The 16,505-nt window shown below is 43.5% G+C and overlaps 2 protein-coding genes across 2 annotated transcripts; one reads left to right on the forward strand and one right to left on the reverse strand.

The window, feature by feature from the left end:
- Positions 1 to 1,118: 1,118 nt before the first annotated feature.
- Positions 1,119 to 13,859, reverse strand: LOC140362227 (immunoglobulin kappa light chain-like). Its single transcript, XM_072448320.1, has 4 exons — positions 13,702 to 13,859; positions 13,320 to 13,603; positions 2,465 to 2,540; positions 1,119 to 1,649 (listed from the first exon to the last, which is right to left on the reverse strand). Exons 1-4 carry the CDS (start codon positions 13,790 to 13,792, stop codon positions 1,321 to 1,323), a joined length of 780 nt encoding a protein of 259 aa, XP_072304421.1. The 5' UTR covers positions 13,793 to 13,859; the 3' UTR covers positions 1,119 to 1,320.
- Positions 3,021 to 15,761, forward strand: LOC140362226 (immunoglobulin kappa light chain-like). Its single transcript, XM_072448318.1, has 5 exons — positions 3,021 to 3,178; positions 3,277 to 3,586; positions 5,956 to 5,965; positions 14,364 to 14,415; positions 15,231 to 15,761. Exons 1-5 carry the CDS (start codon positions 3,088 to 3,090, stop codon positions 15,557 to 15,559), a joined length of 792 nt encoding a protein of 263 aa, XP_072304419.1. The 5' UTR covers positions 3,021 to 3,087; the 3' UTR covers positions 15,560 to 15,761.
- Positions 15,762 to 16,505: the final 744 nt, after the last annotated feature.

Below are 16,505 nucleotides of genomic sequence, written 5' to 3' on the forward strand. Positions count from 1 at the left end.
CTGTTCAGTTTATAAAGCCTTAACTCTTCAGCTGTTCAGTTTATAAAGCCTTAACTCTTCAGCTATTCAGTTTATAAAGCCTTAACTCTTCAGCTGTTCAGTTTATAAAGCCTTAACTCTTCAGCTATTCAGTTTATAAAGCCTTAACTCTTCAGCTGTTCAGTTTATAAAGCCTTAACACTTCAGCTATTCAGTTTATGAAGCCTTAACACTTCAGCTGTTCAGTTTATGAAGCCTTAACTCTTCAGCTGTTCAGTTTATGAAGCCTTAACACTTCAGCTGTTCAGTTTATAAAGCCTTAACTCTTCAGCTGTTCAGTTTATAAAGCCTTAACTCTTCAGCTGTTCAGTTCATGAAGCCTTAACTCTTCAGCTGTTCAGTTTATAAAGCCTTAACTCTTCAGCTGTTCAGTTTATGAAGCCTTAACTCTTCAGCTGTTCAGTTTATGAAGCCTTAACTCTTCAGCTGTTCAGTTTATAAAGCCTTAACTCTTCAGCTATTCAGTTTATAAAGCCTTAACTCTTCAGCTGTTCAGTTTATAAAGCCTTAACTCTTCAGCTGTTCAGTTTATGAAGCCTTAACACTTCAGCTGTTCAGTTTATAAAGCCTTAACTCTTCAGCTGTTCAGTTTATGAAGCCTTAACTCTTCAGCTGTTCAGTTTGTAAAGCCTTAACTCTTCAGCTGTTCAGTTTATGAAGCCTTAACTGTTCAGCTGAAGGGACGCTCCGTGGCAGCTGTGGTTCTGCATCATCAGCTCCACAGTTGGTTCCTCATGAATCTGGTCAGTTCCTGACCTCAGCTCTCCAGAGGCTTCTCTCATGTAAATGTCTTTGCATGATCGGCTGCATGGTCCACTGGGACAGCTGCATGGTCCAGTGACTCTGCACTTACTGTTTTAACTTCATAAACTCATTCATGATAAAGAAACATATGAGACAAAATAATGAAAAAATGCTCCGTCTGTTCAACTGAATGGTTCAACGATTGTTGGTCTATGTTTGACCTCTTAAGGTTTAACTAAAATATAAATACATCTGCATAATGTGTAATCTAAGATTTATGTTTAATTTAATCTAAGTATTAAAAGAGGAGGAAACTGACAGAAGAGGCGTGGCCACATGTGGTGTTGGTCTTTATTGAAGTTTGTCTCTTCAGCTCCACAGAAACATGCTTTTGATGCACAGCTCGTTCTTCTCAGTAGAAGCTCCAGATGGGACAGAGGGCTGTGTGCTGTGCTGCAGGAAGTCAAGTGTAGCTGTAGCTGTAGAGGCGTGAGCTGACAGCAGAGGGCGCTCTGCAGGCTGATCCCAGTGACTGTGTCAGTCCTGGGAACACTGCAGTGTGCTCAGTGTGTGGGACACTGGACTCTGGGAGCCCTGGCTGGCCTCACAGCTCACAGCCACGCCCCCCTCCCTCCACTGCTGTGCGGGGAGCGTCAGGCTGCTGCTCCAGCTGTAGTGGCCGTCCTTTTGCAGCACCGCGGGGCTCTGGCTCTGCTCCCCGCCCACACCGCCACCGGACACCTTCAAGGACACGCTCCAGTCTGACGGGAAGCCCTTGTTGGCCAGGCACATGGCGGTGGCCTTCCCCTGGGCCAGCTCCTCTCTGGAGGGGGGCAGCAGCCAGAGGCTGGGCTCCACTCGGCCCACTGTGACACACACACACAAAAGGACATTCAACACTCAAGAAAAGAGACATGTTTGACAAATATGACATTTGATGAGAATCTAAAGTATCAAGTAGAATGATGGTACTTTTAGTGGAAACTGAACTCCACTGAAGCTGAACGACCGAAAGGTTTCAGAGCTAAAGATAAAGTGGAAAGTCCCCACACGTGAAAAGAAAAAGCATCTAAACTGTCTTTTAAAGACTTTACTCGACTAAAACGTTGTTAAATGATGAAATGATCTGTATCATCAAAACTCTACAATAGAAACATTTGGAATAAACTTCTTGCAGCAGGAAAAACGTGTCTCACAAATCAATGTGTGACTCAGATTGAAGCAACGATCAAAGTCTGGGCTCACATTAACAATGGACAGTTTTATGATGGAAAAAACACCTTTGACACTATTTATTGTGAAATGGACTAATTCAACAACCGCTGCTATAAATAAGACAGATTTATCAAGCCACATGTTTGACATTTGATTGATTCAGACAAACTAAAGCTGTTTTGTTGTGTTTCCTCTGAGTCTTGTTCTTTTTGTCTGTGTTTATCAGACACAAATCATGACAACAAATAAAGACATTTGTATAAATCTGTACATTTAAAATTCAAACAAATGATAAAGATGAAACTGTTATTTGAGTTAAATGACTTAAGACGACTTCTGTCAACTATAACTACATGCAGTATTTGTCTTAAAATGAATACAATAAAAATGACTCTGAGAAATAGAAACAGATCAATTACAAACATGACAAAAGTATAATTTAAAGTAAATATAATAAATGACTTACAGTTGAGCTCCAGTCTGGTTCCTCCACCGAACGTGAACCACAGTGATACAAACTCATGAAGTGGTCGTACAAAAACCTACAGCCGTTCAGAGACCGCGACCAAACCATTCAGCTGAACAGACACTGAGTAAACAACTGACAAACAGATTACATTTAGATCCAATTGTATCAGGACAAACTGTGAAGAAGAATACAACGTGCCAACGACGACAGGAAAAAGAACAACTGATGATTTATACATTTGAATTATTATAGAGTGAATTTAACATGGTTAAAGTCAAAGGTACAAGTGAATTCACCATATTCTGCTCAACCATGTTATTAATAAATAAAAAAGAAAACAGAAAAAAAAACTGTATAAAAGCAGCATTTAATATTAAAATACAAAAGGGGAGAAAACACTTCCCTGGGGTTTTTCAAGAGAATTCTCAAATTTGGGCCTAAAATGGAGACTTTGTTGGCCTAGTTCTGATGGCACAGACCCTGCAGCTGATCAGTCTGCCCCTTGTCTCCGTGGGAGCCTCATTTCCATGTACACAGACTTTGCATGAGCAGCTGCATGGTCCAGTGGGAGACTTTATAGTCCTGAGAGGTGCACTCTGGAGCACTGGCAGCTGTCCTTCATGACAACACAAGCCACAGACGCCCTCCTCATCACCAACATGACTTTGGTGTGCGTCCTCATGTGGACTGTCCTCTGCTGCTGCTTCACAGGTAAAGTCCACACAGTGCCACTGCTGTCCTCTGTCCACATCCGTCCCTCTGAGACCAACCAGACTAAACCATCAGGTGCTTTGTGTTTGTGTGTTCAGAGTCCAGAGGAGAGGTGAGAGTGAGTCAGGCTGGAGCAGTGAGGGCCGCCCTGGGGGAGACCGCCACCATCCAATGTTCTGTCAGTCAGGATGTGTACAATGGCAACTACCTGCACTGGTACCAACAGAGAGATGGAGAGAAACCTAAACTTCTCATATATCTTGCATCTAATCGAGCCTCAGATGTTCCCAGTCGTTTTTCAGGCAGTGGATCTGGATCTAGTTTCACTCTGACCATCAGTGGAGTTCAGGCTGAAGATTACACAGTTTATTACTGTCAGAGTCTTCATCAGATCAACAGTCAGTGGCTGTTCACACAGTGAAAAAGACTCGTACAAAAACCTCTTTAGACTGAAGTGAAACTGACTCACTTCACTGAACTCACACAGTTCTGTCAAGTACAATAAAGTGAGTCCAGAGATTGTGCACATACAATGTATTTAAAGGTTCTTTATTACATTTAATTTGAAAATGAAAGTCATTTATTTAAAACTAATTTGATTTATTTGACAAAATTATGAAATATATTTTAGAATGTATAGTTGTACATAAACAACATTAAAAAAACAAAGAAAATATAGTGATAAGACAATGTAAGTTAATCAATGAAAGACCAGAACAAATTCTATTTCTTTCTTTAACCTTTATTAAACCAGGAGATTTGAGACTTTTTCATGAGAGTTCAGTCCAAGAGGCATCAACAACAACATAAGAAACAAACAAACATAATGACAGACTTCCCAACTCTCCCCATTTGGGTCCCGTCTCCCCATTAACCCGATCGGATGACTTGATCTCCCGATCTGCAGATATTTCATTTGAAAAATCTAAAAATGACCTTTTCTACGCCGTTATCCTTAATTTTGATAGCGAAGGCGAGCGTGGGAAACAGCTGACATGGGCGCCGCTATGTTTGTTGTGATTGTGCTATGAATGCTGGGTATGTTCTTGTCCCAGGATCTAAAAACTGCGGTCTAAAACTAAATTCTGTATTTATGAAATCCTCATCGTCATGGCCGACATGAGTGATGTCAAAACTGGCGCCAACATGAACAAACTTGATGGAAATCCAGGTGTAGATTGAATACTGCATGGTCTGTTCAATCCAAGAACATAGTGAGGAGCGAAAAGGGAGAAGGATATTCCTTCTGTAAGTTCAGTCAAACTGAACACTCTAACTGAACGTTATAATGTAGAAACTCGTCCACTGCTGTTGTTGCAGGCTAAACAGGCCTGTGTCCATTACAATGCTAGTCTTAAGTAAGCTACACATGTACATGTTATTTCAACATGGATTATGGAGCCCATGACTGCATTTTGTCCAACCTGCTGATGTACAAATGTATCAAAGAAAGTAAAATGTGTGTCTTGTTTTTATTTGTTTTTATCTCTTAATTCTAGTGAGATTAGAAATCTCCCTCTTAGGGGGGCAATCTCTCGCTTTTAAATGTGTTGTCTCCCTCCTGGGACAATAGATAAGTTGGGAAGTCTGACATGATCAGCTCAGTCCAGTTCACTCAATTTATTCTATAACATTTTACAGTCCATAATAACTTTGTTTATCACTGTGTTCACTTACTCGTCTTAATTACACTGATTTACACGTTTTATTTATGATTCAAAAGGTTTCACTGTAAAACTGTTGTTTTCAACTCATTCAAATTAAATATATTTCCTACATTATATCATGAATGAGGTTAAATCACACTTTGACAAACTTATATCAATGAATGATTTGATTTAAAGAGGCTGTAGCAGATTTTGACTAACAAATATTAGATACATTCACAAGTAGTTAAAAAACAATCATTATTAAATTATAGAAAAAGATTCAGTTGTATCATCTGAACTCTGTTTTTTTAAACTAAACTTTTTCAATCTCATCCAGGAGTCGTTCTTATTCTGGAAATCAAGGTCGGGAACGCAGATATTTATCCTACCCTGGGTAGGCCCCGCCCACCGGGCGGGACTTCCTGATGAAAAGCTGTTATTGGTTTCACCAGAAACTAAACCTCTTTGTTTTCTATCTGTCCTGTAATGGTTTATCAGCCTATATTGTCACAGTCTCACTCTCTTTCTCTTCCTTGAGGACCTGATAAGCATCCGAATGCCGTGGGCGTCAACCTCTCAATCGTAAACCCACATTCCTATTCAATGATGCTCTTTCTTTTTAACACAGTTTGCCTCTTTAACTCTTTCAAACCATCTTTTCTTCTGCTTAGAATCTTCTCCTCACTGTCTTTGATAGAGTGGTTTGTGTCTTTAAGGTGAAGCTGCACGGCGCTCTGTGGTCCTGAACTCCAGTGTCTGACGTGCTGATAAAGACTCTTGTGCAGTGGCTGTTTAGTCTCACTATGTGGCGCTCTTTACAGTTTTCTTCACTGCATTGGACAGAATGTTTCCTGGTTTAAAACAAAGAGAGCATTCGGGAGGTGTTTTTCCTCTTTCCTCTTGCCCTCTGAGCTGGTGGGCTCCTCTTGTACTGATCCGTGTGTAGGTTACATCTATATTTCTATTTGGAGCTTCTCGTCCTCTGAGAGTGGAACAATCTAGAAAGGCCAAGCGGTTCTCCTTAGGGTCTGCTCTTGTAAACCTAATGTTCAGGTCCACAGCTTTGATGTGCTCTGAGAAGGCCTCAGCTCTTGTTTCTTGATTGTTACAAATGTGTCATCGACGTAGCAACAGCAACGTTTTGGGGCGGAGCCTGAAAATGAGGCCAGTGCCTTCTTGGATGAGCGTCCAAAGGTTTAGTTTGTTTGTCCAGATGACAACAACTGGTTATTTTTCTACAATCTAACACTCCATGACAAATGAGAGATTAAACCGACGATCATTATTAAACATTGATAAAACAAGTGTTACATTATTTTCTTTATAATGTTTGAAATCATCTTTGTAATAAAACAGAACTTTTGAGTCATTCTTAGTTTGAATTCATGAGGTTTTGTCTCAGTAAATATAAATGTAAACATGTTCAGGGTCTGACTGAGCATTCTGGGATTCTGGTAGAAAGGTCATTGTGTAACTTTATATCTCAAATCTGCTTTAACTTCAAATACGAAAGGGGAGAAAACACTTTCCTGGGGTCTTTCAAGAAATACTTTATATTTGACCCAAAATCAACAGTAATGGTCAGTAGAGGTCAGTAGAGGTCAGTAGAGGTCAGTGGAGATCAGAAGAGGTCAGTAGTGGTTAGTATAGTGTCAGCAGAGGTCAGTAGATGTCAGTGGAGGTCAGTAGAGGTCAGTAGAGGTCAGTAGAGGGGGGGGAGGAGGAGAGCTGAGATAGATGAGTGACAGGTCCTTGAAGACCTGAGATACACTAAAACATTGAAACTGTGACAGTTTTGTGTGAATTGAAGTGTGATTGGAGTGAACTCTTTTGAAGCAGCAGGATGAATGGAAACCAAACGGTGTCAACACAAACTTGTCGTTTGTAGAAGTAGATTGAGAGACCATGTCATTAAGGCTTTAGGTGGAAGGAATTAGGAGTCTAAAGGTTTTGTATTTGTGGGATGGAGCCCCCAGTACGTGGCCGGATCAGACAATAGTTTTGATCTAGATGTTTGTCAAGTAGGAAACACACTACGGTTCATGAGTGATTCTCCATGAACTCTAACCACACTCTGTCACTAAGAACTGATGTCAAATGTTGTCAATTCAGTTCAAAGAGAAGTTAATAGAACATATGTAAGAAGTTACTTAATAATAAGGACAACTAAGAGAGGACAGGAATGATATTATATGTCCCATGCTCCATATTATGTATGGAGCATGTCTTCAACATGAGCCTGAAGCTGAGGGTGGTACCACAGGTCTGAAGACCTCCTGTCTGGTACCACAGGTCTGAAGACCTCCTGTCTGGTACCACAGGTCTGAAGACCTCCTGTCTGGTACCACAGGTCTGAAGACCTCCCTCCTGTCTGGTACCACAGGTCTGAAGACCTCCTGTCTGGTACCACAGGTCTGAAGACCTCCTGTCTGGTACCACAGGTCTGAAGACCTCCTGTCTGGTACCACAGGTCTGAAGACCTCCTGTCTGGTACCACAGGTCTGAAGACCTCCTGTCTGGTACCTGTGCCCAAGACACCGCGCGCCAAAGACCTCAACAGCTTCAGGCCAGTGGCTCTCACGTCCTGATGAAGACACTGGAGAGGCTGGTCCTGGACCACCTCCGCTCCACCGTGAGCTCAGCCATGGACCCGCTGCAGTTTGCATATCGGCCTGGCATCGGAGTGGAGGACGCCGTCATCTCCTGCTGCACCGCTCTCTCTCTCACCTGGAAAAGCCTGGCAGCTCTGTGAGGATCCTGTTCTTCGATCTCTCCAGCGCCTTCAACACCATCAGCTCCTGAGGGACAAGCTGGAGACGGCTGGTGTGGAGTACGACCTGCAGAGTGGATCCTGGAGCACCTCACAGACCGACCCCAGTTTGTGAGAGCCCGGGACTGTGTGTCTGACACTCGGACCTGCAGTGTGGGGGCGCCCCAGGGCACTGTCCTCGCGCCCTTTCTCTTCACCCTTTACACTGCAGACTTCAGACATGACACGGACAGCTGTGTCCTGCAGAAGTTCTCTGATGACTCTGCCATCATCGGACTCATCACGGACGACGATGACGCGGAGTACAGAGGACTGGCGCAGGACTTTGTGGACTGGTGTCAGCGGAACCACCTCCTCATCAACGCGGGGAAGACCAAGGAGATGGTGGTGGATTTCCACAGAGGCCACGCCCCCCTCACCAGAGAACATCCAGGGACGGGACATTTAGAGAGTGACTCATACAAGTACCTGGTGTTCATCTGAACCACAAACTGGACTGGACTCATAACACAGACGCACTGTACAGGAAGAGCCAGAGTCGGCTCTACCTCCTGAGGAGACTCAGGTCTTTTGGAGTGACAGGGCCACTCCTGACAGGGCCACTCCTGACAGGGCCACTCCTGAAGACCTTCTCTGACTCTGTGGTGGCATCAGCCCCTGTAGGTGTGGCCTGCTGGAGCAGCAACATCACAGAGAGGGAGAGGAAGAGGCTGGACAGAGTCATCAAGAAGTCCAGCTCCGTCCTGGGCTGTGCTCTGGACTCGGTGCAGGAGGTGGGGGACAGGAGGGTCCTGGCTAGATTCACATCTATGCTGGACCATGAGTGTCGCCCCCTGCAGGACACTCTGTCCCCTGCAGGACACTCTGTCCCCTGCAGGACACTCTGTCCCCTGCAGGACACTCTGTCCGCTCTGGAGAGCAGCTTCAGTGACTGATCCACCCTCTGTGTGAAGGAGACGTTTCACAGTCTGTCCTTCTGCTGCTGTCACACTCTACAACAAACACTGCCCTGAACACTTGCATTATTGACTTAACCATGTGCAATAATGTCACATTCATGTGCATGTAACTGATGAAAATAGAGTGCTTATTTTACCATTATTATTAGTATTATCTTGTTACGCTGGATGTTTTCATTTTATTTTATCTTTATTTTCCCTCCAGTCCTTATTAGGAAATGAGAGGTTTTGTTTATATGAGTTTTGTTTATAAGAGTTCTTCTATTAAGAGTGTTTTTTAAACTTCTTTTAAGTTAATCTGTCCTTTTCCTCTGTATCTACCTGCGTTGCAACAATGGAATTTCTCCATGTGTGGACAATAAAGGAATATCTTATCTTATCTTATTAATGATAATTCTAATTATATTAAAATAACTATATATATATATACTATTCGTTCCCGCATCATTGTTACAACCAATTTACAGCAATTCTAGAAGATGAAATATGCTGTGAAATTAGGACGTGTTGTTCAAAAAATGCGAAATGATGCAATAAAAAAAGTAAATGTAAAGTCAAAATGTAATTCTTGTGAAAATTTTATAATGAGATTAAGACGAAAAAGTCAAGGAAATGAAAAAAACAAAAAGTAAAGAATCTTGATTTAATTGTGCAAAGAAACAAACTGCAGGAAGAGAAAACATCCAAGACTAAAATGTAAAGAAACAGTTTGTTTGATTAAAAAATGTGGAGGAAAATCTAATTCAGAATCAAAATCAGAAAATGTTTTTTGCCTTTGTCAATGAGCATAATTCACAACATATGAACTGGTCTTGGTGATTCAGTGCAACATAAAACAACCTTTATAAATCAAAACAGACACAATTTAAACCTGCTATAATTGTGCATCAGTGAAAGAAAAGAAAAGAATAAAATGAACAACCAACAGACGGGCCGGAGCGGTGCTGCTACGAAAAGCCTTTCTTTAGGAATGAGCCCTAAATCTTTGAGGTGGACAAGACAGAAAAGGCTCCAGATTTATCTCCCAAAGGAGGAAGAGAAGACATGACGAGACCGGAGAGACTAAAGGGAGTGAATGAAGGAGAAAATGAGGCTTCAACTAATATGAGACCGTGTCAAAGATCAAATCCACTCAAATCAGACGTGACAGAAGGAATTAGGCCAGTAATAGTCCAACTATATTTGCACAATGTTAAGTCATTTAGCAAAATGTGTCATTTCAGAGACAAATGTGACTTGATGTGGATGAGGTGTTCAGAGCTTCTAAAACACAGGAGCATGTGAGAGAGACGCCGTCAAAGTGCAACATTCAGCAGGAAATGTGCACAAAGCAAGTCACATGAGCTCATGTTTAGAATAGAGTTCAAATGTTTGGGACACGGACAAAGTTCTGAATAATCCTCCCATTTTGTCCATTGTGTTTAAATGTTTCTATTTCCAAGTTGAGTCCTGAGGTTCTTTCTTCTGTCCTGATGTCTGTCCTTAATCGTCGGAGCGGTTTGAGTCATCCATTTCTTTGTGAGGACTGTTTCCATGGTGACGCTTTGAGGCCCAAGTACATGATTTCAAGATGTTGTGGGGTCAAAAACAGTCTGCAGTGCGCTGTTCATTTCCCTCCAGGATTTTTGTACAAAATGACCCAAAACACATGTTAATGGTTTTCCTCCTGGTGCCACAGCCCCGCCCACATTCAGCCCCGCCCACATTCAGCCCCGCCCACATTCAGCCCCGCCCACATTCAGCCCCGCCCACATTCAGCCCCGCCCACATTCAGCCCCGCCCACATTCAGCCCCGCCCACATTCAGCCCCGCCCTGTGAAAGATGAGCACTTTGACATTATGAAGAAACAACAGAACTCTCTCCAAATATGGACTTGGAAATCATCCCAGTGACTTTGGGCCTTAGGCGGGCGACTGGAGCCTCTTCCAGTGACTTTGGGCCTTAGGCGGGTGACTGGAGCCTGTCCCAGTGACTTTGGGCCTTAGGCGGGTGACTGGAGCCTGTCCCAGTGACTTTTGGGCCTTAGGCGGGCGACTGGAGCCTGTTCCAGTGACTTTGGGCCTTAGGCGGGTGACTGGAGCCTGTCCCAGTGACTTTGGGCCTTGGGCGGCTGACCGGATCCTGTCCCAGTGACTTTGGGCCTTAGGCGGGCGACTGGAGCCTGTCCCAGTGACTTTGGGCCTTAGGCGGGCGACTGGAGCCTGTCCCAGTGACTTTGGGCCTTAGGCGGGTGACCGGATCCTGTCCCAGTGACTTTGGGCCTTAGGCGGGCGACTGGAGCCTGTCCCAGTGACTTTGGGCCTTAGGCGGGTGACTGGAGCCTGTCCCAGTGACTTTGGGCCTTAGGCGGGTGACTGGAGCCTGTCCCAGTGACTTTGGGCCTTGGGCGGCTGACCGGATCCTGTCCCAGTGACTTTGGGCCTTAGGCGGGCGACTGGAGCCTGTCCCAGTGACTTTGGGCCTTAGGCGGGCGACTGGAGCCTGTCCCAGTGACTTTGGGCCTTAGGCGGGTGACCGGATCCTGTCCCAGTGACTTTGGGCCTTAGGCGGGCGACTGGAGCCTGTCCCAGTGACTTTGGGCCTTAGGCGGGTGACTGGAGCCTGTCCCAGTGACTTTGGGCCTTATGCGGGTGACCGGATCCTGTCCCAGTGACTTTGGGCCTTAGGCGGGCGACTGGAGCCTGTCCCAGTGACTTTGGGCCTTAGGTGGGTGACTGGAGCCTGTCCCAGTGACTTTGGGCCTTATTCGGGTGACCGGATCCTGTCCCAGTGACTTTGGGCCTTAGGCGGGCGACTGGAGCCTGTCCCAGTGACTTTGGGCCTTAGGCGGGTGACTGGAGCCTGTCCCAGTGACTTTGGGCGTTAGCCAAATGATGCAGTTAAAGTATTTAAACATTTAATTGAATGTGACCTAAATGTTATCGTGAAAACAAACACTAAATGTCCCATTAACATTATTCAGACATGAATACATAAATGGTCACATTTATATAGCGCTTTTCTACCGTCAAGGTGCTCAAAGCGCTTTACATCAAGGAACCAGTCACCCACCTGATGTACGCAGACACTGGGGGCGAGTTAGGTTAAGTGTCTTGCCCAAGGACACAACGGCAGTATTCACATGAGGCTGCTGCGATCGCACCACCAACCTGCGGGCCAGTGGATCTGACCGCTCTGACCGAGCGGGAGTCGAACCGCCGACCTTTGGATCAGAAGACGAGCAATCCTATAAAATCACTCAGACTTTATTTGTTCACACTTTACATCTACATTTCAGCACAAAGTTCTTTAGGACGGCTGTCGACCCAGAGCTGATTATAAATGGTAGATATTAAAAGGTTCAGTAAAGAATGAGCTGCATTTACAAAGGACAACATTAATACAAGAAAAGACTCTTTTTATTTTAGTCAACATCATATTTTAATGTTTGTCCTGTTTGATCATAGTTTATATTTTATGATTCATATTCATTGTTTTATGTTGCACTCATGAACTGAGCTGTAGAAGCATCAAATATTCTTCATAAGTGTAAAAAAGACTTGAATAATAGAGTTCAGGATCTATAGTAACGACCCTCAGGACCTGAGCTCACATTGTAAACTGTCCAGAGTTCAACACTGAGCTGCTTATGGTTCATATCTCTGTAATGTCCACATGAAACAAACACTGATGCAAAGCTCACTGTCTTTGAACAAAATATATAAACATATTAACTTGGGGTTAAAAAAGTGTTGGCATTAGCTTTCTTCTTTAATGTACACATAATATATGACATTTTATATATAATACATTCATTGACCTCTACTGACCTCTACTGACCACTGATGACCTCTACTGACCACTGATGACCTCTACTGACCTCTACTGACCACTGATGACCTCTACTGACCACTGATGACCTCTACTGACCTCTACTGACCTCTACTGACCACTGATGACCTCTACTGACCACTGATGACCTCTACTGACCTGTACTGACCACTGATGACCTCTACTGACCACTGATGACCTCTACTGACCTCACTGACCACAGTAAATGTACTCAATGTGGTTAATTGCGTTGAATATCATGAACAGCACAATGAAAAATACAAACACACTCAAAATAAGGCTTTAAACATGAACATTTTACACTGACTTGGAGGAAATTATATGAAACATATTTGAATTAAAAAGTTTGAATACTTTTGTCAGTATTGTACATTTATTGTAACATTTTCTATTAAATAAAGTAGAAAAGAACCAGCAGCATCAGCATCAGACCAACACTGTTTCCATTTCAGGCTTGAAGGAGAAAACCTCAGGGATGTGTTTTTGCCCCTTTTGTATAAGTGGATTTGGTTAAACCGACTTAAACGATGTTGCATTTATAGGTTTGGAGCAAGAGAATCACATCAACTAAATCCAGATTAAACCAGATTAAATATGAGTTTGTCAATGAGTTTTTTATTGAAATTAACTAGAAATAATATTTTATTGTTGATGTTGTTCATGATTTTGGTCTGAACTAAAATGTGTGTAAATGTAAACAAAACATTACATAAATACATAATATATTATTATTATTATTATCATATTTTACAACAAAAAATTGTGAAAATAATGATTAAAATAGTTAATTTAACAGTTATTAAAAATGTCTATATTTAATACACAGTGAAGTGAGGACAGTCGCTGCTACTTTCAGTTTCACTTCAGTCAGAGGTTTTTGTACGAGTCTTTTTCACTGTGTGAACCCGTCGTAACGGGAAGAATCAAATACACCCTTACAGTAATAAACTGTGTAATCTTCAGCCTGAACTCCACTGATGGTCAGAGTGAAACTAGATCCAGATCCACTGCCTGAAAAACGACTGGGAACATCTGAGGCTCGATTAGATGCAAGATATATGAGAGGTTTAGGTTTCTCTCCATCTCTCTGTTGGTACCAGTGCAGGTAGTTGCCATTGTACACATCCTGACTGACAGAACATTGGATGGTGGCGGTCTCCCCCAGGGCGGCCCTCACTGCTCCAGCCTGACTCACTCTCACCTCTCCTCTGGACTCTGAACACACAAACACAAAGCACCTGATGGTTTAGTCTGGTTGGTCTCAGAGGGACGGATGTGGACAGAGGACAGCAGTGGCACTGTGTGGACTTTACCTGTGAAGCAGCAGCAGAGGACAGTCCACATGAGGACGCACACCAAAGTCATGTTGGTGATGAGGAGGGCGTCTGTGGCTTGTGTTGTCATGAAGGACAGCTGCCAGTGCTCCAGAGTGCACCTCTCAGGACTATAAAGTCTCCCACTGGACCATGCAGCTGCTCATGCAAAGTCTGTGTACATGGAAATGAGGCTCCCACGGAGACAAGGGGCAGACTGAGCAGCTGCAGGGTCTGTGTCATCAGAACTAGGCCAACAAAGTCTCCATTTTAGGCCCAAATTTGAGAATTCTCTTGAAAAACCCCAGGGAAGTGTTTTCTCCCCTTTTGTATTTTAATATTAAATGCTGCTTTTATACAGTTTTTTTTTCTGTTTTCTTTTTTATTTATTAATAACATGGTTGAGCAGAATATGGTGAATTCTCTTGTACCTTTGACTTTAACCATGTTAAATTCACTCTATAATAATTCAAATGTATAAATCATCAGTTGTTCTTTTTCCTGTCGTCGTTGGCACGTTGTATTCTTCTTCACAGTTTGTCCTGATACAATTGGATCTAAATGTAATCTGTTTGTCAGTTGTTTACTCAGTGTCTGTTCAGCTGAATGGTTTGGTCGCGGTCTCTGAACGGCTGTAGGTTTTTGTACGACCACTTCATGAGTTTGTATCACTGTGGTTCACGTTCGGTGGAGGAACCAGACTGGAGCTCAACTGTAAGTCATTTATTATATTTACTTTAAATTATACTTTTGTCATGTTTGTAATTGATCTGTTTCTATTTCTCAGAGTCATTTTTATTGTATTCATTTTAAGACAAATACTGCATGTAGTTATAGTTGACAGAAGTCGTCTTAAGTCATTTAACTCAAATAACAGTTTCATCTTTATCATTTGTTTGAATTTTAAATGTACAGATTTATACAAATGTCTTTATTTGTTGTCATGATTTGTGTCTGATAAACACAGACAAAAAGAACAAGACTCAGAGGAAACACAACAAAACAGCTTTAGTTTGTCTGAATCAATCAAATGTCAAACATGTGGCTTGATAAATCTGTCTTATTTATAGCAGCGGTTGTTGAATTAGTCCATTTCACAATAAATAGTGTCAAAGGTGTTTTTTCCATCATAAAACTGTCCATTGTTAATGTGAGCCCAGACTTTGATCGTTGCTTCAATCTGAGTCACACATTGATTTGTGAGACACGTTTTTCCTGCTGCAAGAAGTTTATTCCAAATGTTTCTATTGTAGAGTTTTGATGATACAGATCATTTCATCATTTAACAACGTTTTAGTCGAGTAAAGTCTTTAAAAGACAGTTTAGATGCTTTTTCTTTTCACGTGTGGGGACTTTCCACTTTATCTTTAGCTCTGAAACCTTTCGGTCGTTCAGCTTCAGTGGAGTTCAGTTTCCACTAAAAGTACCATCATTCTACTTGATACTTTAGATTCTCATCAAATGTCATATTTGTCAAACATGTCTCTTTTCTTGAGTGTTGAATGTCCTTTTGTGTGTGTGTGTCACAGTGGGCCGAGTGGAGCCCAGCCTCTGGCTGCTGCCCCCCTCCAGAGAGGAGCTGGCCCAGGGGAAGGCCACCGCCATGTGCCTGGCCAACAAGGGCTTCCCGTCAGACTGGAGCGTGTCCTTGAAGGTGTCCGGTGGCGGTGTGGGCGGGGAGCAGAGCCAGAGCCCCGCGGTGCTGCAAAAGGACGGCCACTACAGCTGGAGCAGCAGCCTGACGCTCCCCGCACAGCAGTGGAGGGAGGGGGGCGTGGCTGTGAGCTGTGAGGCCAGCCAGGGCTCCCAGAGTCCAGTGTCCCACACACTGAGCACACTGCAGTGTTCCCAGGACTGACACAGTCACTGGGATCAGCCTGCAGAGCGCCCTCTGCTGTCAGCTCACGCCTCTACAGCTACAGCTACACTTGACTTCCTGCAGCACAGCACACAGCCCTCTGTCCCATCTGGAGCTTCTACTGAGAAGAACGAGCTGTGCATCAAAAGCATGTTTCTGTGGAGCTGAAGAGACAAACTTCAATAAAGACCAACACCACATGTGGCCACGCCTCTTCTGTCATATCTGTTATAAATCACACTCTTTCATTTCTTTAATTACTTAAACACACAGATTATACGAACACTCAAATAAGTGAAACAAAGAGGTTTATTGCCATTGTCACTGAACAGGAAAATCTGGACTCTTGCTTTAGCTTATGCTGCAACACAAAATCCATAATAATTATAATTATAGCTAAATATACAAATAAATAAAGGATGATGTGTGACAAGTTAAAGAGGCCGTAGTGAGAGTCAAGCTTGAATCCAGACTCATGTTATTGCATCATGTAGTTCTTCTCCTCTCTCACTCCATCAGCCAGTCACTGGACCATGCAGCTGCCCCTTGGGACCATGCAGCTGGCCCTTGGGACCATGCAGCTGCTCATGCAAAGTGTCAGTCATTTACATGAGAAGCAGTTTGAGAGGAGCTGATGAACCAGAACTACTCTCCTCCTGAGGCTCCTGGAGGAGGACCCTCCTCTGCTCCATATGACCTCCTCCTCTGCTCCATGTGACCACCTCTGCTCCATGTGACCTCCTCCTCTGCTCCATATGACCTCCTCCTCTTCTCCATGTGACCTCCTCCTCTGCTCCATGTGACCTCCTCCTCTGCTCCATGTGACCTCCTCCTCTGCTCCATGTGACCCCCTCCTCTGCTCCATGTGACCTCCTCCTCTGCTCCATATGACCTCCTCCTCTGCTCCATGTGACCTCCTCTGCTCCATATGACCTCCTCCTCTGCT

This window comes from Eucyclogobius newberryi, unplaced genomic scaffold, assembly GCF_026437365.1.
Source record: "Eucyclogobius newberryi isolate DKJ021-1_F unplaced genomic scaffold, fEucNew1.0.hap1 SCAF_16, whole genome shotgun sequence".
Classification (NCBI taxonomy): domain Eukaryota; kingdom Metazoa; phylum Chordata; class Actinopteri; order Gobiiformes; family Gobiidae; genus Eucyclogobius; species Eucyclogobius newberryi.